At 42.2% G+C, this 26,704-nt stretch overlaps 1 protein-coding gene across 2 annotated transcripts in view; it reads right to left on the bottom strand.

Moving 5' to 3' along the window:
• The window catches only part of MAP3K5 (mitogen-activated protein kinase kinase kinase 5), a 117,858-nt gene that overhangs the window by 45,829 nt on the left and 45,325 nt on the right, over positions 1-26,704 (bottom strand). For both annotated transcript variants that reach the window (XM_044423855.1, XM_044423844.1), the window contains exons 4-9: positions 23,245-23,438; positions 20,701-20,869; positions 16,713-16,819; positions 12,444-12,614; positions 4,951-5,063; positions 2,959-3,118 (exon numbers count right to left, since the gene is read on the bottom strand). In XM_044423855.1, the coding sequence (XP_044279790.1) occupies positions 2,959-3,118; positions 4,951-5,063; positions 12,444-12,614; positions 16,713-16,819; positions 20,701-20,869; positions 23,245-23,438 (914 nt within the window). The remainder of the gene's footprint in view (positions 1-2,958; positions 3,119-4,950; positions 5,064-12,443; positions 12,615-16,712; positions 16,820-20,700; positions 20,870-23,244; positions 23,439-26,704) is intronic.

The raw sequence follows: 26,704 nt of genomic DNA, 5'->3' as shown, positions 1-26,704 counted from the left end.
GCCAAAAGGCTCCAAATGGGACTGCACTCCTTAAAAAACAGACAATCGAAGCCTCACTAGATAGAAAAGGTACTTTTTAAAGAATTAAAATTAGTATATCCTGCCTTTCCAATAGAAACACCTGAGGCAGCTTCCAACAGCATGGCTTTTCCCTCTCTCCTTTTAAATGACAAAAACAGGAGCAGCAAAACAAAAACAAAATCAACCAACCCCCTGACAAAAACAAACAAATGAACAAACCAAAAAAACACATTAGAAACCTCAAAGAGCCAGGAAAAACAAACTGTTTCACCTTCACAATTGCAGGTCTTGAGCCTAGAAGAGAAGGCTGTGGCTGGAGAAGGACAGATTTGGGGCAGAAAAATGATACAGGTAGAAATGTTTAAATGCTCTGTCCTGTATCAATTCTCCTCTCTAAGTCACTGCCACTCTCAAAGTGGTTTTCAACAACAAAGTAATCCTAAGAATTTTAAAAACACATGTTTATTTAAACTGTTTGGGCTTTTAATAAAAAAGTTGTACTAATCCAGAATGCTAATTTTAAAAGCACACCTAAGTAGATATACTGGCTAAGAGTTGTCCTAAACCAGACTTGGAAACAAATACAGGAGGTTCAAAGCCCACCTCAAATGTGAGGTTAATTTATAAGCCCCAAATTATCCCGCTCAGATTAACGACTAGGGCAGAGGAAACTTTCCACCTCTCCAGCCCATTTATGTCGCCTGCCCCAATTCCAAAACGCCATCCCCCAAGCTTCAATCCTGTCTCCACAGTCTCCTCTTCCTTATCTAAAAAAAAGAGAAGAGGGAAGTTCCCTCTCCATCCTGGCAAACAAGACACAAGCAAAGGAGCAATGCCTGAGATCAGCAGGATTCTCTGTTACCTGCCTCCTGCCTGATTCTTGTTTGCATTTGCGATTGCTGCTCATTCAATGCACACAGGGAAATTGCATATGTTGAGCAGAGATTGATGTAAGATTTGCACAATGTTCCCCAATTTTGCACAACTTTCTTCATGGCCTAAAATGACAATCCACAGGAGAAATGTGCACAAACCTGAACTGGAAAGTTGCACCAAGGAAAGGATAAATGCGTTATTGGGAAAAGAAAAATTAACCTGGCTTAATGCTATGCAATTAGAACAATGGACTCAAGAAGGGAGGAAGAAAAATAGTAAATGTAGAGATGTTATTAAATTGAAGAGATGGTTTGATATAGGGAAAAACAAGATATTATGCAAACAACAGGAATAATAAGTGAGATCTATAAGATTTTATTCAATATGGAGGACCAATATGACCCTCTTAAGATTTATGAGAACTAGATTTAGGGAGGGATATAAGTATGGAAGAATAAGAAAAATATGGGAAGGGAGAATACTAACAAGCATGTCAATCAGAATTAAGGGGGGAAATGCAAATTAGTATGGAAATGGTGCCTGACACTGGTAAAACTATATTATATGGATAATAAGTACTCCAATATATGTTGGAGATGTTGTCAAAAAGTGGGTACCTATTTCTGTATGTGGTGGGAATGTGAAAATATTTGGAAATTTTGGGAAATGGTGTTTAAGGAAATTAGTGAAATACTGAATTTAGATATTGAAGCAGACCCTGGAATTGCATTATTGTCTATTTATGAAAAGAAATGAAAATATAATATTGTTATTAATGGAATTAATAAAAATTATTATGAGCTCTAAGATAAATAATAGCAAAGAATTGGCAGGAAAAACAGGATTTCCAATTAAGTGAATGTTATAAAGAAATCTGGAATATAACTGTTCCAGATTTTAATGATATTTGGGGATTATTAATTAAACATATATTAATAAAAGAGAAGGATATCGGAGCTTTGTATGATTTAATGCAGTTTTGGATGGAGGGGGTTAGTCCTAAAAGAGAGGAAGTACAGAAGAAGTAGTAAAGAGAAAGAAGGATAAAAATAATTATATCTTATGTAGACAGGGTCTGATCCTAATGTAAGAGAACTTCATAGATCTTGCCCATTCCTACCTTAACTTAAAAATAATTAAATGACCTGATTTACATGCATGGAGTTCTACAATGGAGAGTTTTTGAGCAGCCGTAACTGCTGCAGGAGAAATTCTGTGCTATGTGCAGTATGATGTCAGCCTACTTTGGAACCATTGTGCACAAGGGAATGTGGGATGGTGGCTGAAATCTACAAAGCACTCTTGCTTGATAGTCTGGTTTGAGGTTCTCAGAACCTGACATGAAGGGCCAGTTTACGTGTAATATAGTGGCTCAAGAGAAAACTGGGATTGGAATGATCCAGGCTCAAATCAAGAAGCTCAGTGAGTGACCTGGGGCCAGTCCTATCCCTCAGACTAACCTACCTCACAGGCATGCCGTGAAGATAAACTAAAGAGTGGGAGAGCCATGCAGCAGTGCTGCAGAATCTCAGGCTCTGGGTACCAATCTGACCCAGCAGGGCTCCCACTGTGGACTTCTCAGGGACCTCTGATGGTCGTGCCCCCTTCTCCCTGGCCACCCAGGTTTTGGTTTCTTTTGCGTAGCTTCTTTCCCATTCTAAAGGGCTAAAATCACCCTCCCCCACAGCTTTGTTTTTGACAGGAGGTAAGTGAATAAGCAAATAATTTCTGGTAATTTGGGTCCTACCCCTTTTGCTTTCCATCCCATTTGCCACTACAATGCGGCCCAAGTGCTCCCCTGAAATGTGCAGGCTGAAAGAGGATCAGTGCTCCTGTGCAGACTGACTGGAGCTCATGGGGGAGAAGTGGGATGTAAATTTAAGAAATAAAAAGCTCATGGTCACTTGAGGCATATTCACAAACCTAAGAAAGAGAAAAGTTTTCCAATTACATTTCTACTATCTTTTTCAGCATACCGAGATCTGAATGGTGTTGTACCATATAATTATCTGCAGGTTTCCAATAGTTTGATGGAAGATGTACAAGAATGCAGTGCCTTACCATGCCGGGGTCTTCAGTTTGAAAAGTTTTTCTGAAGCCTGGATCACTCGTGTGTGATCATTTGCCAGGACGCTGGCTCCCAGGAAAAAGCCTACTTCCCAGTAACTCTGCAATTTCTCCAAGTTTCCCTGTTTCCCAAGCAGGCTGCTTATCTTTACTCCTGAAGGCAAAAAACATTGTGTAAGACTACAGCCATGATCCGAAGCACAAGTGAATACACACTTAACCTCAGGGAACCAAAGATTTAGGGTGGATGCCAGAAAGTACTTCCTGATGGTTAGGACCCCCAGGGTATGGAATGGGCTTCCTCAGGAGGTGGTTGAAGCCCCAATGGTGAGGGTGTTTAAGGATAGGCTGGGCATGCACATGGCGGGTATGTCATGAGCGGAGCAGGCTGGAGCCAAGGGTCAGACTAGATGGCCCGGGAGACTCCTTCTGACTCACTCTGTTTCTATGTTTCTATGTTTATCACCTGAAGCTGGGAAGCCTTAAATGTGTGCCACCATCCACTAGGCTGATGTTCTGGTTTACACATCCCGCCCCTTACTTAATTATAACCCAATTCTTTCTTTGCCAAGGTGGTAGAAAGTGAAAAACTGGCAACTTCATTTGATTCCTGACCAGCATTACTGGCACACACTGTATTATTTTGTCAATGCTCCATTCGTTTTGCTGTATATCAAATACAATTTTTAAAATATGTGATTACTGGGAAAGAATACTTCTCTTTCACACTGACTACTGAGTGCATGTTAGAAGAATGACAGCATGCTATTCTCCAGATGCTTCAGCTTACAACTCCCTTATTCCTGACCACTGGTCACATAAGCTGGGGAAGAGGGGATCTTGAAATCCCAAGCATCTGGGGATGGATTCAATCATGATGAAAGTGGACTTTCACACATGGCATGGTTTTCCTGTCTTTTCCTCCCCTCTGCAGTCTGCTGCTTGTGCCACAGACCTACTCTAGAAGGTCCCCTCCTGAGCAGATGTGACCCTCAGGGAGCCACAAAGAAGGAAGTCCATTGGCTCCTGCTGCTGAGAGAATGAAACCTCTGGAGACAATTCCTGGGCTCCAGTCTGGGGAAGGCTGTTGAAGGTCCTTCAGAGCTCCCAGAGTCAAAACAGAACTGAACCTGGACAGAAACTGGTAACTAGGGTGAATGTTAAGCGTGAACCGCTGACTAATTTCAGCATTTTTTGTAACTGATTTCTCAAATGTTCACTTCTATGATTTCCTACCAGCCTCCAAGGTATTTCAAAATAGGCCAAGGAAATTCATCAGGACTGGCAAAAATGGCAAGATGTCATCTGTAGAACAATTAAAACAAAAAACAAAACCAGAACACTGCTACTGAGCGACACTGATTTCAGTGGAACTTCAACAGCAGCCCTGTTAAAATTTATGGAGCCTTCATAGCTGCACTGTAACCCTAACTAGCTATTTAGAAAATTAGTCTACCATAATAACTTCTGTATAATGACTTGCATTAACCCTAGGACCCTCAGGTAGCAGGCAAAATGGAAGCTTTATAATAAATACTGATACCCATCCAAGCAAGTTTAATGTATTCTGTTATTTAAAAGCGGCAACAAGCACGAAGAAACAATGGTATGCAGAAATTCACTAGATCAAGACTGAGCCCTGGACAGCCAATGAAGTTCAACAGCAGATTATTTAGATAATTGGAACCCACAAAGTTCACCCACCCTTATTCACAATTTATCCAATAGTATTTCTGAGTCATCATATATTTCTCTTTCCTTTAAAGTGTCTGTGACAGAAAATTAACCAAGAAATGGAGCTCAGTCAAGATGATCAGTTGGCAGGATCAACACAATGACTTAAAGTTATACCTTTTTAATGGAAAAAGTAACTTAAGTGCTGAATTACTAACTAACAAAGCACTTGGTCTGCTTCCTGTAAATAGAGGGTGATAAAAATGCTGTCACTTCATCGGGTTTGACTGTGAATCAAGAGGCTGTAATTACCAACTTTCCGTAGCTCAAAAGAGGTATCAAACTGGTGCCCAGCAGCCAGGAGGAGTACTGCATAATTAATTCCTGACTGTAATGTTGGTTCTGATTCAAATGCCTTCTTGAACCTAGAAGAACAAACAAGTTTATTATTTAACAAGGCAGTCTTACAAAGGGAAAACTGCGTATTTTGGAGGGTAGTCATAAGTGGAGCTCAGTTCAACCAACCATTCAGTGAGAGAATACACTGCTGTTTTCCATCCATCAACTTAGTTATTTTAGGAGGCAGCCTTCCAACCTACAGAAACCTTCCCAATCTTGGTGCCTTCTAGATGTTGTGAACTCCCATCAGCTCCAGCCAGCATGACCAATGGTCAAGAATCCAGGGAGCTGTGGTCCATAACCAATGTCAGGAATTCTGGATGTTGTCGTCCAAAACATTTGGAGAGCACAAGGTTAGGTAAGGCTGCTTTACACCACCCTCCCACCATTTCCTTTATGTTCTCATGTGTTTATACAATTGTGAAAAACACACTGCTTGTTAACAGCTTTGCTGTTTTGCAAGAAGAACTAAAAATATAAGTTGACATTTACCCTAGAATTCTAACTTCAACCCACTCATTATAGATGAATGTCAGGAAGTAGCCTTCACATCTCTATTTAAAACCATAGTATTCATATTCTGTGATCCTATGGAACTAGGGAAATGTAAACAGAGTTACATAACACTACAAACTAGCAGTAGAGATATATGAGCAAGTATGTGAGGATTTTCAAATTTAGGACATCAGACCTTAAAAGAGTTCTGCTAGGTCAAATCAAAGGTCTTTCTAGTCCAGCATCTTGCTCCTAAAGTAGACAACCAGATGCCCCAGGAAGCCAACAAAAGCACATGTGGACAGCAGCCAATTCCCATTGGTGCTTCTCTGCAATTGGTTTCAGAGGGAAGATGTAGTGAGTGGGTCAGCCACCCAACTCTTTTGCCGACTTTCCAAGGGCCTGGGTTATTGGATTCTGAAGAGAACACCAAGGAAAAGGCAATGGGAGGGCAGGGAGATCAAACAGGGGCAGGAATCTTTGAAGCTCCATCAAAGTTGTCGCCTGCAATTTCCCAGGCTGACTGTGAGAGCAGACATGTTTTGGAAGAGGCAGGAAGGGACCAGGGGAGGAGGAAGAACCACTGTCTTGCCCACTTCCTGACCCCATGACGAGGCCTTGGGAGGGACAAGCGACCCAGTTAGGTAGGTTGTATATATCTTGCAGACTTGCTCTCTGCCAGTGAGAACCATCCTGATGGTAGAGCCTGCAGTGTGAATGAAAGGGAAGAATGAAGGGAGAAATTTGAGCCAGTTTGAGCTCCACATTCATTCTTTACAGGAGCATGTTCAGCTCGCCAGAGGGCTTTAGAGTTGGATTGCCCTGTTAGCTGTGAAGTGCCAATGGTGCTCTGCATCGTAAGGGACTCAATGCTGTTTTGGAGGCTAGAGCAAGGAAGGAAGGATCTGGCTCCTGACACAAGCTATGCTGGATCATAAAGATAGAATATAACCATTGATAACCACTAGTAGCCATTGATAGTCTCACCCTCCATGAATGTATTCATTATATTTTGTAAGTTTTCAAAGTATTCCACAATAGTAAACCCAATAATTGTTAAATAACCTGTAAGGTAGGCCAATACCATTATTGCCATGCCTCGGGGGGGGGGGGCAAAGGCTGAGAGAGCCGCCACTGCCTAGTAAATACATGGGAAGGGATGGGGGTGGTGGGCATCTTAGCTTGCAGTTCACATCAGGACAGGCAACTTATGCTGATGGGAGCATTATAGAATTTAAGAAAATGTTCTGGGCCACAGTCTTCAGCACCATCAGGAATCTGTTCCACATTGATCCCAGCTGCCTGTATGCAAATCTGTTTTTTCTTTTCTTTTTTTTTTTAAGAGAGAGGCATAGGGCCTCCTCTCTTAAAATGGTGCCTCCCAAAGCATTCTGTACATGCTCAGAGACTCCTTTGATGGCTATAGCTTGCTACATATACAATGTAAATAAAGAGCTTTTGTCCAAGTACTGTCTGTTGTTTGAAAGAGAGCGCCTCCCAACACAGCTCATAAACTAACAGTCAACCATGGTTCTCCTCTTTGGTTATTTGTGGTTAATGAGCATGGCTTGTTAATGCAGCTGGGTTCAGATGACACAATAACTCACATTTCAACAACAACCCATAGTTCAATAACAAGTCACACTCGACCTAATCCCAACCCTTGAATGCAAGTTATCATGTTGTCTGAATCTACCCATTGATTCATGTAGTTCCCTATTGGCCCTTTTCCTCTCTCATCCATGATTAAAATGTTTATCATGAGGGCAAAGGCTATCAATAGCTACTATGCCACATCAAGTATCGAAGGCAATCTACCTATATCCCAGTTGCTGGGAAACTTGGGCATAAGGGTGGTAGTGCACCCATTTCCTGCTTGAGAGATCATGTGAGCAGCTGGTTGGCGTCCATTTGATCAGAATACTGGACTGGATGGATCCTTGGTCTGATCCAGCAAACCTCACCAAGGGACTTTGGGCCAGTTACTGATTCTCAGCTTAACCCACATCACCAGGTTTTAGTGAGGATAAAACAGAGAGGAAGAGAAGGATTATATAAGATACCATGGGTTCCTCACAAGGAAAGATGAAACAGAAACTTATTTAAAAAATTAATACATCAGGGCGCATTATTTCTTCTGCTGCGGCGGTTCTAATTTTGGTGCTGGGTGTTGCATGCAACTGAAATCCATCTACGGACAAAGGTTTTGATCCAGTGGAAAGTTCCATCAGCGGATTAGGAAGGAGGATCATTTAGACAATTCCCCATCCCCTCTGCAGTCTCTTTTGCTATTGGAGAGATACCAACTGGATTCAACCCTAGATTTCTGAACCGCATTAATTTCCTTAATAATTCATTTGGACAGACATAACCCCCGAATCTTTAAGAAATGTATCTTATTGCTTCAGTACTATTTCTAAATCTAACACCTCTGCTGAACAAGGCAGAATTCAATCCAAGCAAACATCTATGCTCAAGCAGCAAAAGACAGCAAAAAAGAAATGGGGGCGGGGGAACAGAAGTATATATTTGCCAGACAAATCCTGCTTCCCATCTTCTGCTCCACCCACTCAGCTTTTTAAAAAGGAATTTAGTATAAGTAGACAGTGGTGGAGTAACTCTGTGGAGGAGAGAAGTTTTGTTTGTATGGAAAATAAAATACCACAGTGAAAACATGTCCATAACTCTTGCCCAAACCCTGTTTAGAGACCTCAAACCAAGGTTAAAGGTGGCTGTTTATTGCATTCCATCTGCTCATCCACCCTTTGCCCTGTTCAGTCTGACAGCTGCATTTAGATGAAGGGCTGGAAGGAGAAAGTACAGCTAAGTAAAGTGTATTAGGCAAGACACTGGGAAGGAAAGGGAAATGGGGATCATGACCATCTTACTTCCAACATCTAAGCAGAAGAGATTTTCAAGCACCCCAATGCTACTGGCAGTATTTCTGCTGCTGCTCCCCAGCCCTTTATAACACGCAAAGGCTAAAACTGGGAGAAGCTATTGCTGCCCATCTGGAAACTTGGCAGTGCTGTGAGCACACCATGCTCTCAAGCTGCAGCAGTGCAAACCTTCACCCCAAGCCTGATACGCTGGGAAAGGAACAGGTGGCTGTGCTGAAAGGACTTGCCAGCCCTGCCAGGTTTAGATGGTTCACAGGGTACATCCCCGTCCAAAGGCCTCTCCAGGCTGGATTCAGCAGCCATGGAACGAAACGGGAAGAGCCAGTGCAGAAAGTCTCCACACCCAGTTAAGGGGTTCTCACCTGTCAGGACTATCCTGGAGCCAAACTGCACATTAATTGAATCATAAATTCAAACTGTGTCATTAATTGAAACATTTGTAAGCCGCCCAGGTTATGGGGCGGCGGAGAAATGGAATTAATTAAATAAGTAATTGAATCATGCAGTGTGCTTCCCAGGCTTGTCTTGTAAGGGTTGCTTCACTCTCCTGCAAGCAGACATGGCTCCATGACTATGGGGCTCCAGGAGGGGAGAAAGAAAGTCTTTGTTGGCATTAATGGAGGATTGTCTTCTTTTTATCCCCACCTTGCAGAGTGGAGGTTGGGGAGAGGGCAGGGAAAAGTATAACCACTCTAACTTCCAGAGCACTGTCATTCTGATTCATATTGGGCTGTGTATACTTATACAAGAGCAAAAAAAAAAAAAATACACATACACACACACAAGACAAGACAAAATAAGACAGTACACACTAAAGTGCAGTTTGCACTATGTGAGAGTGTTTCAAGAAGCTTCTGAGTATGATGGATTTTATGTAAGATAAGAAGTTTTGCTTTGAAAACTGTCAACTCACACATACTGCCAGAAGACAGTTTGTAAGCGGCACTGAGATCAGCTGGAAGCCTGCAGTTAAATACTCTTGGCACCCCAATACTTTTAAATAAATTCAATCATTTTGCTTGCTGCAAAAATCAGTACAAAAAACCCTCACAAGATTACATAAAACTGTAGGTGTTTGTGGGGGAAGAGAGACACCACAGGCAGCGGGCAGAAGGACAGAAGTCTTTTTAAACCCCTTTTCATCCCTTGCTTAACAGCACTTTGTAAAATCTTGTGTAGATTTTACAGGCTAATGTACACTTCAAAAAGGAGCATGGAGATTATCTGATATTTCCAGCAGCAGCCTCTGCCCTGCTTTTCAAGTACTGCCTGCAGATGTCCCTTTAGTTTCTCCTGTTTGCAGGCTTGTTTGTAAGCCTGCATGAGATTCGCAAGTCGCTTTCACCACCCAGAGAGTCCTACTGTCCAGAGAGTCCCAGTTGGGACAATTGGGTGCAGTTTTATAAATCAAATAACCAAATAGCTTTGCAGCTTCTCACTCCTGGAAGAATCACAAAGGGGGGGAAAACACTAAGTCCCAGACAGAGCTGCAACCTCTTTGATCTCCCGTTTCAGGGCTCAGAGTTGCTGGCCATCCCTTAGGAAAAGAAGGGGTGGCCCTCCCCCAGAAGACACAGCCTTCTTCCAATGCCCACAGAGGTGCCTGTTCTTCCCCATCTGCCACAATGAATGAGCACTGTGGAAAGCAGGATGGTGAAGCCCACGGACCTTTAGTCTGGCCCAGCTGAGCTCTTCCTAAGTCCACCCACACAGAGCAGAAGCAGCGTCCCGATCTGCTCCCTTGCACCCATCAAGGGTTCACCTACCCAGGTGGGCAGGATGAGCAGCCAGCTGTGGTAGGGACTATCCAACTCCTTTGCCCACTCCTGGGGTGGCAGCAGGAGCTCCTAGTCCATGTGCTCAATTTGCCAATGAAGCAACGCACAGCAGTTGGAAAGAGCAAGCACTGCCCAGACAGGCGTGACTCCAAGTCTACTGCCATGGCTGAGTCGCGAGGGTGGCTTGGAGCACTGGTCCACTCTGCAGCAGATGGGCCTGGGAAACATGAGCTGCTGCCACAGCTACTGCCTGGTGAGGGTATTTTGCTGAGTGCCCCACCTATCAAACCTAGAGGTGCCTTTATATTTCTGCCAGGGAAGGTTAGCAAAATATAAGGCAACATGAAAAGCTACTACAAGTCACAGACTTAAGAGGAACAGCATAGTCCCTGTATAATGTCCCCTTGAGCGGATATTTTGGATAGCTTCACCCTTCCTAACTACCCTGAGCACACACATGAGGAGTCCTGAGATGCCATCCTAGGCAAGTTTTAGCAAAAAGATCAAAGCACTCCCAGTATCACTGAGCCAGCATCACCCCTAGGAACTGTAGATTTTTCCCTCCCTAAGCATGCTTAGGATCAGGCCTTTACTCTCGTCATCTTCCCACTTCTGTCCTCTTTTCTCTATTCCCTTTTCCTCCACTGCTGGCGGATTCATGGATTATGCCCGCTTGGCTAACGGCTTGGAATCTGGCACCACCAGCGTTGGCTATGCTAGCCACCGAATCGCTGGCCAAGATGCTGATGAGAAAGAAAATTGCCAGATTTATGCTGCCAGTGTAACAGCAGCAGTATGTCTGACAGCTAATTATTAACCTGTCATCTCTGCGTTGATATTAATGGGAATCTTATCACCTAGCAATCTTCACTCTTGTCCCTAACTAGGAAACAAGCTGATCATAAGAAAAGGGAGGAAGCTAAGCTGCATGGACCCAGCTGGCATTTTTAAAAGCTTGGGCAGGTGGTTGTGGTGATCCATCACTTTCCCCAACATGGTGGTAATAAGACTGCAGTCTAAAACTGATTGCGAAACAAACCTAGGGAATACACATGGCAATGCTGAAGTGGAGCCCATCTCCCTCTATTTGATACTATGCAATCTATATTAGTATGTAAGGAAAAAAACAGATAGGACCCAAAGCAATGAGGACTGTTGCACAAAGTTGAAATTCTATCTTTGCTACATCTGCTGTCAAAAATTCACATTTGATTCAAATAATGCAGCCAGCTTTATTGAATAATGCAGCCAGCTTTGAACATCACAATCTGTAAAGATGTGACTCTGTTTTGGCTATGTACATTGGCACTTTTTATCAGTTTATGGACTAGAACAAATGCAACTTTTATTCATTTCCAGCATTAAGGAGGCAGAGACTCTTCTGGAAGTGATATGAGCTGTGGGAAAAGGAAATTCCAAAGTGGTAAAACAACACAGAGCATCTTTCTGTATCCACTTGGGGCACAATTCTATGCATATTTAGACAGGAAAAATACTACAATCGCCAGTATACCTCAAATGGCCATGCTGTGCTACTTTTTTCTGTCTAAACAGGCATTGGATTGTACTTTTAATCAATGAACTTTACATACGAGTGTCAAAAACTAAAATGAATGTGGGTTTACCTATATGTTCACTGTTTTTGGAAGAAATTAAGCATCAGGGCCCTCATCTAGCTAGCATCAGTTGTAACTGAAGTTACCTTATGCATACCTTGTTGTGTGCAAGCCACACCAAACTCAGTGGCACTGACTGGTTAGCATATGTGCAGAAGTTAACCTGCTAATCCTGTCTAACTTTACTAAGTAGTGCTAATGTGACTTTTCTGGACTATTTTTAATTGCTTAGGATTAGACTGACCATGCTTAGATGACTTATAATTAATAAACAAAATGTTTAAAGTTATACTAATTTTACATAATATGTAAGTATCTCAAAAGTTTTTCTAATTGCAAAAGCATTTCAAGTGAAATATTTGATTAAAGGGAAAATATCCAATAAATCATAATTCTGTGAAAACTGCTAACAAACTAACTTTAAAATGTCCAAAGAGTTTTATACTGGATATACAGATATTCCCAAGGTATAGTCATCTGGAAAAAGTGAAATTAATTGAGAATTCCTAACTTGAATTATATCTATTCATTATATTATTAATTACTTGTACGTAAGATTGCATTTTTATCCCCAGCTGAAGTGTTTTTGTTAAAAATAAAGAAATCATGCTACTTACCACAAGGTCCCTTGGTCTCTGCTCTCTGTGTCCGTGAAGCCAGAATCCAGAAAGATATCTTTGTAGATCCGTCCCACAAGGCAATACATATCAGAGGCTACTTGGCTCTCATGCTCCACTAGAGGTATCATAATATCTAACGCTTTTTGTCTGTCTCCAGGTAGATTTCGTCTGGTTTTATAATAAAAAATTAATACAAACATTTGTGCTTGTCAAAAGATGATTCACATAGTTGGTGTGACTAGAGCTGCAACAGTGGAGAGAGAAGAAAACTGCAGACAGACGTATAGGCAGATGATTTACTGGACTGTGCATAAAAACCTTGTACGAACACAGGAACAAGGGAGAGAGACTCCTGGTCCTTCTCACTGGCAGAAGCTCCTGCCACGGTGCAAGCAGGATTCCTTCCTGGCCCTACGTGGAGCTGCTGTGCGTTGAACCCAGGATGCTCCTCATCCAGAGCATGTGCATGAAGCTACAGCCCAACCCTATGCTTTGCTGTCCCCCGTCTTCTCCTGCAGGGATCCCAATTATGTCTACAATTATGTCTGCAATTATGTCTACAAAAAGAGAATATCGGGGAACACTCTCGCTTGCAGAAAGATAGTACAAAACAGGTCTCTTTGTTTAAATTAAATTAAACAAGGAGCTTTAATTAAAAATATGAACCTCATTGAAATAATGATAAAGCTAGGACAAGAAAAGGTGGCTTTCCAACATAAAAAAGCTGCTTTAATCTCTTATACCCGATAAGCATAAAGAAAATAAGGAAGGTACTAGATGATTTGTCAAGAATAGGTTTTCCAGAGATTTTGACTCAGCCTTTATATTCCATGTTCTTGCGACCATGAAAGTTTTACAGAAATCTCTTCTTGTGCTTTGACTGAGCTGAAGTTTAGGCAAGTTTCTCTGAAAAGTAGAACTGCTGCAAATGTTACGGGAGAGCAGGCCACTCAGGACCCAGTAACACATTGCTTAGGATCAAGGATTAGCTGAGCAAGTCTCACTCTGCCCTGGAATAGCCCACAGTATTTGATATTATGTACTGGTAGACGGGCTATTAAGTACTTGAAACACTGTCTAGACTTCAAGGGATATATTAAAACAAACTTCACTGATTCTTACAAAATTACTTTCCATTTCTGGCCTCTCACATTTCGTTTGCACAACATGCCATAAATCCAATGATTAAAAATGTTGATCAGGGCTGTGGTTTGCAGATTGCCTTAGAATTTCCTATCACATGAACATGTTACTGCATCATGTGAAGCAAGTTCACAAAGCACCATCTCAGTTGATCGTATGCACTGGGTGACTGCTGGCCACCTCTGCTTGCCCAGACACATACTATTCAAATCAGATGCCTTCTCTTTTAAACCCTCTGTAAGGTCTGGAGATGGGCAGCAGGCAGCTACAATAGGAACACTGGGAGCAGGGCCCAGAAGCAAGAGGCACCTTGGAGTAACAATCCAGAGTCAAGCCAGGAAGACCCAAATTTCAAGAAAGACAGCCCAAGATTTCACTTCCCAAAAGCACAGTCCAAGGGCCAGGAGGACAATGCATTCTGAAAGAGGTGAGGGCAAGGAGGAAGGCAGCAGATACTGGGGAAGACTTGGGCGAGAATGGGCTGGAGCAAGGCAGGCAGAAAGCAGGATTCAGGCAAGGTGACGCAGTGAGCCAGAGCGCGAGGGAATCACCAGGACAGCTTGCATTACTGAGGCAAGTGCAGCAGAGCAGCCTTTTATACTGGCACCAAGCCCTCCAGCTGCATTGCCGAACTGCACCTCAGCTATTCCCTGCAAGCACCTGCAAATGTGCTCCTGGTTCTACAGGCACTTGCAGGACCATCCAGGCCCTGAGCCTTCTTCAAAGTCAACTTATTCTACAAACTCTTTTCTTCTCCTCTACAGCATTTGATTGTACAAACCCATTTTTCCAACTTCCATGTGAAATCTGGCAATTTCCCTACTTTTTAAATCTTTTAAAATAAACTGCTGCTTTATTAAAATAAAATTTATTTTAAAATAAACTCTTACACAGGGTTAGGGTGCCTTGAATATTTTTACACAGTGTTCAGCATTCTGCTGTTGTGCCAGAAAGGTTCAACAGCAATATTATGGTGAGTCTTACTTTATATGGCGCTGTTCTTGACACACATGCAATGTTCAGTTTGGAGAACTAAACACCATGAAGTTATGCACCTCACTTTTGGGCAAATTATGCCCCATGTTAGCCCCTTGGTATGGGTGTCCTTGCTGTGTTATCTGCATTTCATGGCTCTCTTTGTATTATGCCATACCTTCTTCTAAACCTCCTAGGAACAGGCTCTACACACATTACTCCTGCTTTCCGCATTTTGTTTGCACTTGATTAGGCAAATATTAAAAATGAGTGGTTTATAGGCAAATGAAGGTACTCTTCAGCTACAAATTAGAGCCAGGTCTGCTACTTTGGCATAAGACACTATTGTAAAGCAATCTTATGGGCAAACTACAACTTAACAAATGCATGTAAAAAAATCCAGGTGTTCTGGACTTAGAGCACTCTCAGTAACCTACAATTATAAACAGAGAGCAGAGGAAAGAGGGAAGGTCATTGAATCCTTTCAATTGCAGCATTTTTTTCAATAAAAAACACACCCATTGCAATACTTGGATGCCTATTTACAAGAGAAACAAGCATTAGAAAACCACAGGAAGAGCAGGAAAAGTTTAAGGGATCATCCAGAGTAGGAAAAATGACAGCAGGGAAAGTGTTAAACATCCCATCCCTCTCACTGCTTTTCTGCTCTACAGTTAAAAAATATTTTGGAATTTGTCGTGCACTTTTACATTTCACTGCATGTAGACTGGATTCAGACAATACAATAACCTGCATTTAAAGGTTGTCTATGTCATTGAATCTGTGTCATTGAATTTTGGGCTATCATGCTGTCTTGAACACAGGCAAGATAACACAGAGTGGTAAACCACCCTCTGCATGATTATCCATGGTTAACAAAAGTCATGGCTTGTTGGCACCCTTGGGTTCAGACAAAAGCAGAACCCACATATCAACAACTCAGAGTTCACTGACAACCCAGACCCAACCTGAACTGAACACAAGTGCAGGTTAATGTGTTGGCAGAACTCCACACTTAGCCTCTTTAGCATTTCAAGGGAGAAAGAAAGGCCAACCAGTGACATAGGGAAAGAAGGAAGTTCCTGCCTGCAGCATTAAGCCCTAGGAAAGTACAGTCTGGCAAGATGCCACAACAAGAAAAAGAGTATCAGTGCCAGTGTAGGGAAGTTTCTGAGAAAAGCTAGGACTGTCCAGAATCAGGCTAATTCAAATTTTTGCATTAAAGTCCAAAATCTGATTAGAAAGAAAGGCCTGGTTCAGAGCCCCTTCAGTTACTCTCTGTCTTGCAACCAGAATCACTTTGAAAATGGCAGCAATCATTTTGTCCTGATTTCCCATTATGGGAAATAAAATGACATTTCCCAAGAAACAATGTTGGAATTACAGGGAGTTCAAAGTGTCTACCGTCAGACTGAAGAAAGTGCACAGTGTTTTCCGATTGCTGCAAACCATATTTGGTATAATGCCAGCATTGCTACTATTGGCAAAATTATTTCATGGAGCTAGATTTTTAAAATCCAAAATAAATAAGCAACCACCTGTAGAAAGACTTCTAAGAGCACATGCAAAAAACTCTTAGAAGTTGGCCTATTTTAATAATCTATCAGAAGCATCACCATATGGAAAGAATAAAGTAAAAGTTGCTTTTAAGGATTATGTTCTCGCCCTTCTGCATTACTTTTAGGGAACAGTGGGGGTTTTATTCCCCTCTTGCCTAGCTTGAAGACCTGTGAAATACTCTGAAACAGAAGAGCTCGTATTTAACCTGTACACATTTCTATCAATGTTCATACTGCCAAATGGAATACCAATCCTTTCCAAGCAGAACCATGTTGATTTGTACTTGATGCTTTTGAGTATGTTTCATGGACCATTCAATCAACATTTATCTCTCCATGTTTTGTGTTTGCTCAAACTGCCTTCCTAATTATGTGCAGAAAGGAAAGTTAAATATTGCCTGGCACACAGATGAAAGTCAAATATAACTCACACAGAATGCACGGAAGAAAGAATAAGGGGAGTATGAATTGGATTGATGCTAAATTTTGAGAGAAAACTTCAGGTCTGAGAAGAAGGGATGTTTCAGGAAGTAGCTTATATGAAACAAACATAAAGAATTAGAATTTAATCAGGAGGGGAAGTTCTTACCTGTTCAGTGCAAATGCGTAATGAAACTTCACATGATGATGCAAAGCCAAGTCAAAGGTTGGAAGTTTTTCTAATGTCTCTACCAGCTGTACAATAGAATCGTAGTCCTTCCAAAAGACAGAATAAAGGAATCTGTTTAAACTGTTACAGCCAGCAAGAAAAGGGATAACCTTCCCAGGACAGAATAAGATGTGAAAATTGCACACTGAAGCTGATCTTGCTCACTTCTCTTCTGTCTGCCCAGCTGTTATCGCCATATGATGACTCTAACCTCCCTAGAATAACTTTGCTAAACCAAGCCGCACTGTTTCCATACTAGATTGCCATTTAGGAAGGGCACTGCATTCCCTTGCATTCCAGACTGTATGTGATTATTCTTCCAGGGCAGTGATATTTCTGGTTACTCTGAGGAATGTAAAAAGGAATCACAGAAAAATGTTCTTAACACACACTCTTTTTACAATTTCATCATCATTATCATCTTAAGAAAAGCCTTCAAGCTTTTGCTATATAAAAGCAAAGACAGCTGTGCTGGCCTATGTGGGGAAAGCAAAAACAAAAAATCCACAACAACCTCTAACCTCTGGGCAACACCTCTATCTCAAAATTAAAAAAAAAAAAAAAGAGTTACCCAGAACTCTTCATCAGGTCATAAAACTCTTTCAGAATGAGATCAGAAATGGTGCCCTTGTTTCCAGCAGCAGCTAGCCAGGAAGTTTGCAAACACTGCAAGCTGGGGAATGCTGCCCTGGACTCCCAAAATCACAGTTTTCTACACCTTCCTCCTAACAAAGGGCATTCACAGCACACTCCATTGCCACTCAGTTCACTGCCTGCTCCCTCACAGCTACAACCTTTTGCATTCCAGCCCTTGGAGCCAGCTTCTGAGGTCCAAGTCCTTTGGCAAGACACCTTCAATGCCCCCTTCCCTACGCGAGTCGTCTCACCACTATTGCCACCAGCTGCTCTTGCTCTTCCTCTATGTCCTCCTTCTGCTCGCTTGACATTTAGAGAGCCAGTGCGCAAGTAGAAGGCGGCATCTACTACTGTCCACAGACTGGACTAGATCAAGAGGCAGGTGAATAAGTAGGTTGTCACTTAAGAGGCAGAGCAAGCCCAGGAGACTTTTGTTAGGGGGCTTCTGCTTGGATGAGTCCTTTAGGAGATGCCTGGCCATTCCTCCTTCCAACCATTTCTATTTCCTTCTGGCCACTTCAAGAAGCTACTACTCTCTAGCTTCTTTGATAGTGTGGCAACATTTTCCCTCCTGCTCTGCATCCTAATTTGTATCCAAGCCCCTTCTTGTTACTGTGATAGACCATGGATAAGCTTCATGACATGGATGGGAATCTGTATCCACAAGAGCTGTGGAAGCAGAAGGGCTTTTTTAAAACAAGGGTTGCCTGTGCCAGGCCAGGACAACTGCGAACCATACAAGTGGTTTATGGTTTATGTAAGCTTTATGTAAGCTGTGCTGAGGCTATGCGATGGGACAGCATACAAATACTCTAAATAAATAAATACAAGTGAATGAACTTTTGAGGGGCTCAAAAAGGTGAAGGTGAATAGGAGTTCAACAGGAGAACATGAGAAGAAGTACCCTCCAAGGCTGCTAGGATACTACAGCACATTTTAAAAAATAGTTTCCCTTTTGAACAGGGACTAGATCCTCCTGAGCCCTGCCTACAAGCATTCCTCTCCCTTTTTCTTTGTTGATCAGCAGTAAAATGGGATTTAAGGACAATGAAACTTTAAATATCCTGCAAAGAATGGTGCTATACATGTTGCAGGAAGGCATGCTTACCTGCCAGGAGATACAAAGAGGCTTGGTATTTGGAAAGCTATTTAAAGGCATGCTTGTGCTTATTTTGGGGTAGACATGATTCAGAAGCCTTGTCCCACTTACTGCTGAGTAGGCATAAAATGACGATAATCACCCCTGGCCTTGCCCACAGACAAAATGCATGTTTGCAAATGTCCTATTGTACAGTTTGCAAATGTCAAGACCTTTCCCGTATGGCCATTTTGCATTTAACCAGAAAAAGCAAAATGGCAAAGCTCTTGAAAGTGAAGGTCTCACTTGTGGTTGGCACAAGTGAAAAAACCCAGCGACACCCAAAAGTTTCTCTTCTGATGATCCCCCTCATGCAGCATCAGATGCAGTAAATCTTTGATTCAATTTGTGGGGTGCTATAGAAAAAAGGTGGGGATCTCAGAATCTCCCCACACAATTTCTTTGGTCCTGACTAATCTACTTAATACAATACAATGGCAGTTTTAAAAAAAGCTTCACAAAGCAATCACCCCTTTCTACAAACCTACACTTATATCCAAAAGTTGCCATGGTAACAATATTCTGTTATTAAATCTGGTAACCATAAGAGTGGTTTCACTCTGCGATGAGACATGAGTGCTGATGACCCATTTACCCAGAGCTCCCCATCTGCTCTGCTTCATTCGAAGCAGCAGCTGATCCAGATCCACTAATGGCCAAGCATTTGTTTTGATAATTTTCTGAAAGGGTCTCACCCCCTTCTAACAGCAAACTCGGAGACTGAGTGTGGACAAAATAGTAGCCAAGATGTTCTTAGTACCCTAAGAAACAAGATGGAAGAACCCGCATGCTTAGGGGAATCTCAAGCTTTACAGAAGTTTAAACAAAAACAGAACACAGAAAGGAGGAAGAAGATACTGGAATGTCTTTTACAAGTCCCATTTATTGCTGATCTGCAGGACTGCCACGCTGATGTTGTCAAAATGCCAACAGTTGGAACAGGAAGGCATTAACAGCAAATGGAAATCTCTGGGTCCCGCAGAAGTATGAAAATACTTCAGCAGAAAAACACTAAGGAGATGGAAACCCCCAAAACAGCCTCAGGAAGCTCAGTGAGTTAGGAGATTTAAATTATGTAGGAGGGAGTAAGGAGCCCCTGGAAAAGAACCAAGGAAGAGACACATAAATTTGAAAAAAAGTGTAGAAATAGCCAGCTTATTGTCATGATAGGTCATTTCTTCATTGAGATTAAGAAAGTATTATTAATGGATTGGGCACCAGTTTGTTCAGAAACACATACTCCAAACCCCAACTTAGCAGCAAATATAAAAAATTCTTTCTAACCCAGTTCTTCCTTGGTTTCAGATGTTTTCTAAAAGAACCCTACAAATGCAAATTCCTGAGCAAATGCAATTTACTATCATCCATACTGCAGGTGAAACAGGATTGTGACTACCCTACAGAATAGCACACTGAATACTTATAGTTAATCCCTGACTAATTTACAACAACCCTGTAGTGTTGTCCAGAGGTATTATATTCCCTAATGCAGGCTGATCTGAAGCTGAGAGAGTAGCTTATCAACAATCCGGTGCTGTGATTTGCTGCTTTTCTCCTTACACTCCAGATCAGGCAGAAAGAGAACATTGCACTGAATAGTTCCCCACGATGCCCTTCTTGAGAACGGGAGGGTTGGAGTTTATAGCAGTCCCGTGGAGCACCTTTCCACGCTACGGAAGCAGGAGTGCTCCTTTCTTTGAGGCTAACTTCCCCCACCCAACGCATTCAGTCACAAGCTCAGATAACACACCCATGCCAGGAACGCACGGCAACATTTCCTTGGTAGGCCCCGCTTGCCTCCTCTATTTCTGATGTTCAGGCATGGGCTCCTTTGTTTAAGCAGGCAAAATGGCACCACCCGCACATGAAAGGGAATGCTCCTTTGCAGAAGTACAAAAACCTTTGGGAGGGGGGAACCTAAAGTGGTGGAAGATGCAAAAACAGCCCCCTAAGGATTGAGGGTGCTCCCCGGCTAAGGAGGAAGGGGAAGGAAGCTGGCTGGGAGGGGGAGTGGAAATGAACATTGTGGAAGAGGACACAGACTGACCAAAACAGTGGACTTAAGCACTCCATGCTGCAAAGGCAGAGTCATCCCCTTGTTAGCAATGTGAGACAACAAAAGTAATACATTTAAATTAAGCAGGAGGGTCCTACCTGAATATCTCTGTAAGATAACAGCAAGTTTATCACAATGTCAGCAGAGAGCAGCTCAATATTATCCACCCGCTGCCGTATCCTTGCCAGTTCAGCAGCTAGTTCTTTGCCTGTGTACAAGTTACGAGCTTTTCTGATATCATTAAGAATTGACTCCCTGAAGTATTGGCTAGAATGGAAAAGAAGTAATCAATACAATTGTGAATATTCAATCTTTATCATGCAGTCACAGTCCTGACAAATCTTGAATATTAGTGAACGGCTCTTGGCTATCTTTTTTGACAGTAGCTTGTGCAAGGCAGTAGAGATGCAGCATTTTCGTATCAGTGTTCATACATCAACTAATTATATGACCCCTCTTGTATGTGAGAAAGTTTTTAGTATTTTATTGTATTGCATTGTAATCTGTGGCAAACTATCCAGAGAGCTTCAGCTATAAAGCGGTATAGAAATGAAATAAATACATATAATGCCACACAAAATCAGGAATATGAGCCTATCTGATGAAATGGTGCAAAAACCTATTTATTTATATTTATATCTTTCCTTTTTTCCTTCCGAGGAACTCAAGACAGCTTGCATAATTCTCCTCTTCCTGTCACTCTTTTCCAAAAACAACAACAACCCTATGGGGTCGGTTGAGCTGAGAGTCTGTGACTGGCTCAAAGTCACCCAGCGAGCACCACCACTGAGTGGGGACTAGAACCCAGATCTCCTGAGTCCTAGTCCCAAATACTATCAACCACTACACCACACTGGCTCTCAAAAACACAATGCTATAGAACCACAGAGTCTCGTTTTAAAGAAAAATTACATTTTTTTTTGCACTACCAAATTTCTTCTGCCCATTGAGCAAAATAGGATACATCCCTACATCACAAGGACGTTGTTATACGGATGCCAACAAAATAAAGTACATGAGTTATTATTTATTTATTTAGAAAATTTCTATGCTGCCCCATTCGCCGAAGCCTTGGGGCGGCTCACAAATAAATCAATTAAAATACTATAAATTAACAATATAAAACAAGTTAACAATACAAAATAAGTCACCCTGGCCAAAGAATAAAATAAATAAATACTATCAACAGTTAAAATGACGTTTGAATAAAAAGGACTTCGCCTGGTGCCGAAAAACAAATAACGATGGCGCCAGGCGGACCCCTCTGGGGAGCGCATTCCATAGATTAGGCGCCACCGCAAAGAAAGCCCTCCTCCGAGTACTTACCCTCCTAATTTCCTTCACGGAGGGTTCCTGGAGAAGGGCCGCTCCCACTGATCTCAGGGGAAGGGCGGGCATATATGGACGTAAGCGCTCCTTCAGGTAACCAGGACCCAAGCCATTTAGGGCTTTATAGGTCATCACCAACACCTTGAATTGGGCCCGGACTTCAATGGGAAGCCAGTGAAGCTGACAGAGGACTGAAGTCATGTGAACATAACGCCCAGTCCCCGTCAGCAGCCTGGCAGCTCTATTTTGAACCAATTGAAGTATCCAGACCATCTTCAAGGGTAGCCCCACGTAGAGCACGTTACAGAAGTCAAGGTGGGAAGTCACCAATGCGTTATGCTTTTAAGACTTCCAAGTTCTGTAGAAATCTTCTCCAGCATAGTGCCTTCCTGAGACTTTGCTCTGTGCATCTCATCCACCCCAAATAGCACTGCTAATAGCCAGGAATGCAGGGAGTCCTAAACAGCTGCAGGGTACCGGGTTGGTGAAGGCAGAGCCATATAAATGCTGAGCATCATTGTTATCAAAGAAAGAACAACACAGTAACTTGAATTAGCATATTTTATACTACATTCCATGATCTGAACAAGATTATGGGCTGTCTGCTCTGGAAAAGCAATTGTTTCCCATTTGGAATATTATCTTCTCTGGAAAGATCCAGTATGGGGCTATCCTAAGGCAAGTTTAGGTAGGCAACAAGATGGGGCAAGAAGGGCTGCTTTTTAAGCTCCTGCTATGGCTATCTAAACCAGCAGGCATTACATCAACCCAACCCCATTTCTTTGTTAGATCCTGAAAGTTTGCGCCCGGCAGGCCACACTCACAATTTCTGAAATGGGTGAATGCCTGCTAGAGAAAAAACACACTTCAGACTTCACATTCTCAGTTCCACATGGGAAGGCTGGAAGGGACTCGAGTATTTCTTGCCAGTGCTTCTCCCATGGGAAATGAGAAACCACTGTGTATTTGACAAACAGCCAGGGATGTGTCTAATTTTTCAGTGGGAATGGTGCAAGACGGAGCCACATCTGTGTCGGGATTGCTCTTGATCTTTCGGATACCTCTATCAGCCTTTAAAAGGATGGGGTTCTGGCCTCTCCCTAGTCCAGCTATGGCCACATCATCACTGAAAGCACATGGCCTGGTCCTCAAAGATTGACCAGGCAGAATCTGGACACCCTTTTGTTTGTTACGAATGGACAAGTGCCATGTTGCTTATTCTTGCCGTACACATACGGGTTCCCTACCTTTTCTATGACAGGTTTGCGGTTGTGTGCATTTTGCAGCAGAAGACATTCGGTGTGAAAGCTTACCTTGAGCTGCCCTGTGCCATCTTCAACAGCTGAATAAACCGGTCAACCAAGGGCAAACAGATTGGCCCAAGCAACAGTTCAAAGTTGGGCTGCATCAGCTCGGTTAATCCCTTCATAAAACTGCTGTCACAGCAGTAAACTTTGTTATGGGGCGTTATCATGTATGGGACAAATATGTAGTTGCCAGTACACATCTGTGGAAGGAAGAACACATGCTTAACCTAAGAAATCAGAAGATGCGCTTATGCTGTTAAGACAGCATCGTAAGCAAATTCATTGCATACAATGTTATATGACATAGTTCTCATAAAGTTTCCAAACAACATTTGTTACTAATGTTGTTTGGAAGCTTTATGAAAAACTTGATAACACACTACATACAATATTGAATATTTATTATCAACCTCATTAATACCTTGCCTTTCTATCCACACAGAGCCACAAGGCAGCTAAAACCCACAAAACAATAAAGCACAGTATAAAAGCATAAAAATAAAAAATGCATACAGCAACTAAAACTGGCAGTGTACATCAAATATAAATCAACCGGAGCAGCAATGTTTCCACTTGTCTGCTCCATACAAGTGACGATGAACTAACCAACCTTTCTCAACCTGGTACTTTCCAGATTATGCTGGACTACAAATTCTAGCATGGCCAATGATGGGCATCAGGTTGGGGAGAACTGGCTGAATGCAACCTCCTAAGGAAGGAATTGCTCAGACAAGGTGCCATTAATAAGTAACGTATAATATGCAAGTAACTTGATCTTGTGCAGCCCTCTAAGGCACTTCAGACAGCAAAGGGGACAATTCTACAGAGCAGGCTTGTCATGGTGACCTAACGGGACAGTTCATCTGTGCTGGACAACAAGTTAGTTCTGTGGAAACTAACCATTTTGCTTTGCTTGCATCATTGCAAGTCATGGCTACAATTTGAAAGAGTAAGGATGACTCTTTACTTTGGTATAGGGCAGTTCAAGCACTACAAGGTTAGTTTCTCAGCATTATGCTACAGTTGTCCTCGTCTTAGTACTATACGGTAAAAGATGCTGAATTTCTGCTACTGAGATACTTCCAGTAGCCTGATCATTATTATTTCATATTGATCTAGCATAATAAAAGAAGATGTGTGTCTGCCCATCTGTCCATCGATGCCATAGCACCAACCAGGACTGTGACTTGGCATCCATACTACAGGAACCTCTGTGATAAGCACCTTGGGAATATTTTGCTTCTTAAAATGTTATTAAAATACATGGATTAATTTTATTTACTATAAAAAGGTGCATGTGGCTGAATGCTACAAAACACCTTCAGCCACTGGGGCAGAATTCTCAAAACAACATATATCTTTGCAGTCCATGCTATTTGAATCCCGGGGAGATTAGCAGCCCAAGGGACATCGTTTTATGTCTTGACCCCTCAGGGGAATGGACTGGACAGGGAGCAATAGGGGTGCAGCATGGCTGGGGACATGCCTGGGGTGCCCGCAGCTGTGGCTTCACTCAGGGAAGGTATCTAACTCTGGTAGTTGTGTCATTTGCATGCAGGCTTTGCGAGTAAGCGAAGGACTGTTCCAACATGTGCAAGGCCAGGTCTGCTTGTTAGTAATAAACAACCAAGAGAGCTGCTTGTTATACTAATAAATAACTGGATCATTAAGGTGCAATGCACTATGGCCTGCATAGAGTGAAAGGCTAGAATTAAGAAGGATGCATCACAGTGAGACTAACTTCTAAAGAAGCAAGCAGAGTGTTGGCTACAAACTCCCCTTCTAAGCAATAATCATCAGCATCCTTGGCTGTAAAATTGCTGCCAGTGCTGGAAGAGCTGAGATACGTTCATTGCTGAGCCTTGTGCCAATGCTATAATCTCACCTAATTCATTATGTCCGCCTGTGATTATTTTGGTTAATTTGATTGGAAAACTGTACAACGATGGAGGTGATAAATCAGTTGCTCTTCCTTCAGCACTTGGTTTTGTCCCTCTCAGAGAACATCCACAGTAATCATATTGCACCATGCTTATTTGCTGAAAAGATTTCTTTCCAGGATTTTCTTCTTTGAGCCACCATGACAGATGGCAAAATTTAGAACGTATTATTAAGCCCATTCATCACATTCAGTCATCAACTGAATGTGTTGCTAATGGTGCAATGAATAGAAATATATAGCAGGGACTTTTACAAGGGGAAAAATGACATTTTGCTGTTCAGTTGAATGGTAATAAGGCTAGGACCTGCAAAATGAGCAATACGCAGGTTATTAAAATGAAGATTAGCAAGCTTCTTCAGTAGTCTAATTTTCACAATTGTTTCAGATGTGAAAAACTCATCATGTTCCCCTTCATGGTACTGTGTTAGTTCCTTCTTTGGCAGAAACTTACTCTTAACATAGGAAATGCCATAGGGAGTAGTTAAGGTGCCTCTATGGAGACATGGTAGACCTTCATGGTAGACCTGGGCTATACAGAAATAGGTCTTTCCTTCAGTTTCTCAGAATAGTTTTCTTTAATAACTATATGCAGCTTTTTCTAGCCAATAAATATTTAGTTTAAATAGTCCTTTTGTCTGGGAGTTAACACAAGAAAAAGTCTATACACGGATAACAAGCCTGCATAGATTGAACCCTTCCCTTCTTTGCTACCCACTCTTACTTGCCATTCAGTGTCCCCAACAATAAGGACACCGGAGGGGGGGGGCAGCAGGGTGAGGCTACTATTGCTGAGCAGCAAAAGAAAGTAAGAAGATAAAGGAGGAAGGAATAATTCACCAACCCTATTCCCTTCTCTTTGCTTCCACCATGCTCATCCATGCCCTCGGGTCCTTTTGACAAAAAATGTCCTCCACAGAGGCAGCTTGCTTAATTTTGTGGCAGGAGTAGATTGCATGAATGTGAATAAGGCCAGTAGATATCTCAAAAAGAGAAACAAAAGGCCTCATGTAGTTGTGCCACAGATTGGTGCTTTGCACACTCCCACCTTGTCACATGGTTCTGCCTCATGGTTTTCAGCTTACATGTACATACAACTTCCACATCCAACACCTTCTTCAGTCCCTTAACAAAAAGCTGCTGCCTATGGCTGACTGTTCATCATGCCACAACACACCAATTGGGATCATTTCCAAAACTGTGGTAAATATTTTCTAGTAGGAGAGATCCTGTGTAGGGAAAATGTAGTTGGTGAAATGACACTGAAATCTTATTTTTCTTCCTGCTACTACAAGGTAAAAGCTAGTTCACCAGTGATGTGAATATCTATAGAATAGACACATATTTCTAAACATTTGGTGCACATGGACTAGCAAGCCCTGAATGGCCACGGGTTCCCCGAATTCCTGTCAATCACACTTTGACAGTGCTGTGTCAAATGTGATGAAGCTCCTATGAGGTCCCTCCTCTACTAACACTTTTAAAAAGACATGCTATTGCTCTTTGTGGTTTTATTGCTGCCTGGAG

This window comes from Varanus komodoensis, unplaced genomic scaffold (assembly GCF_004798865.1).
Source record: "Varanus komodoensis strain SLA01 unplaced genomic scaffold, ASM479886v1 scaffold1, whole genome shotgun sequence".
NCBI classification, from domain to species: Eukaryota; Metazoa; Chordata; class Lepidosauria; order Squamata; family Varanidae; genus Varanus; species Varanus komodoensis.
Note: the sequence above shows the minus strand (reverse complement) of the source record. Positions and strands in the feature narration are given on the sequence as shown.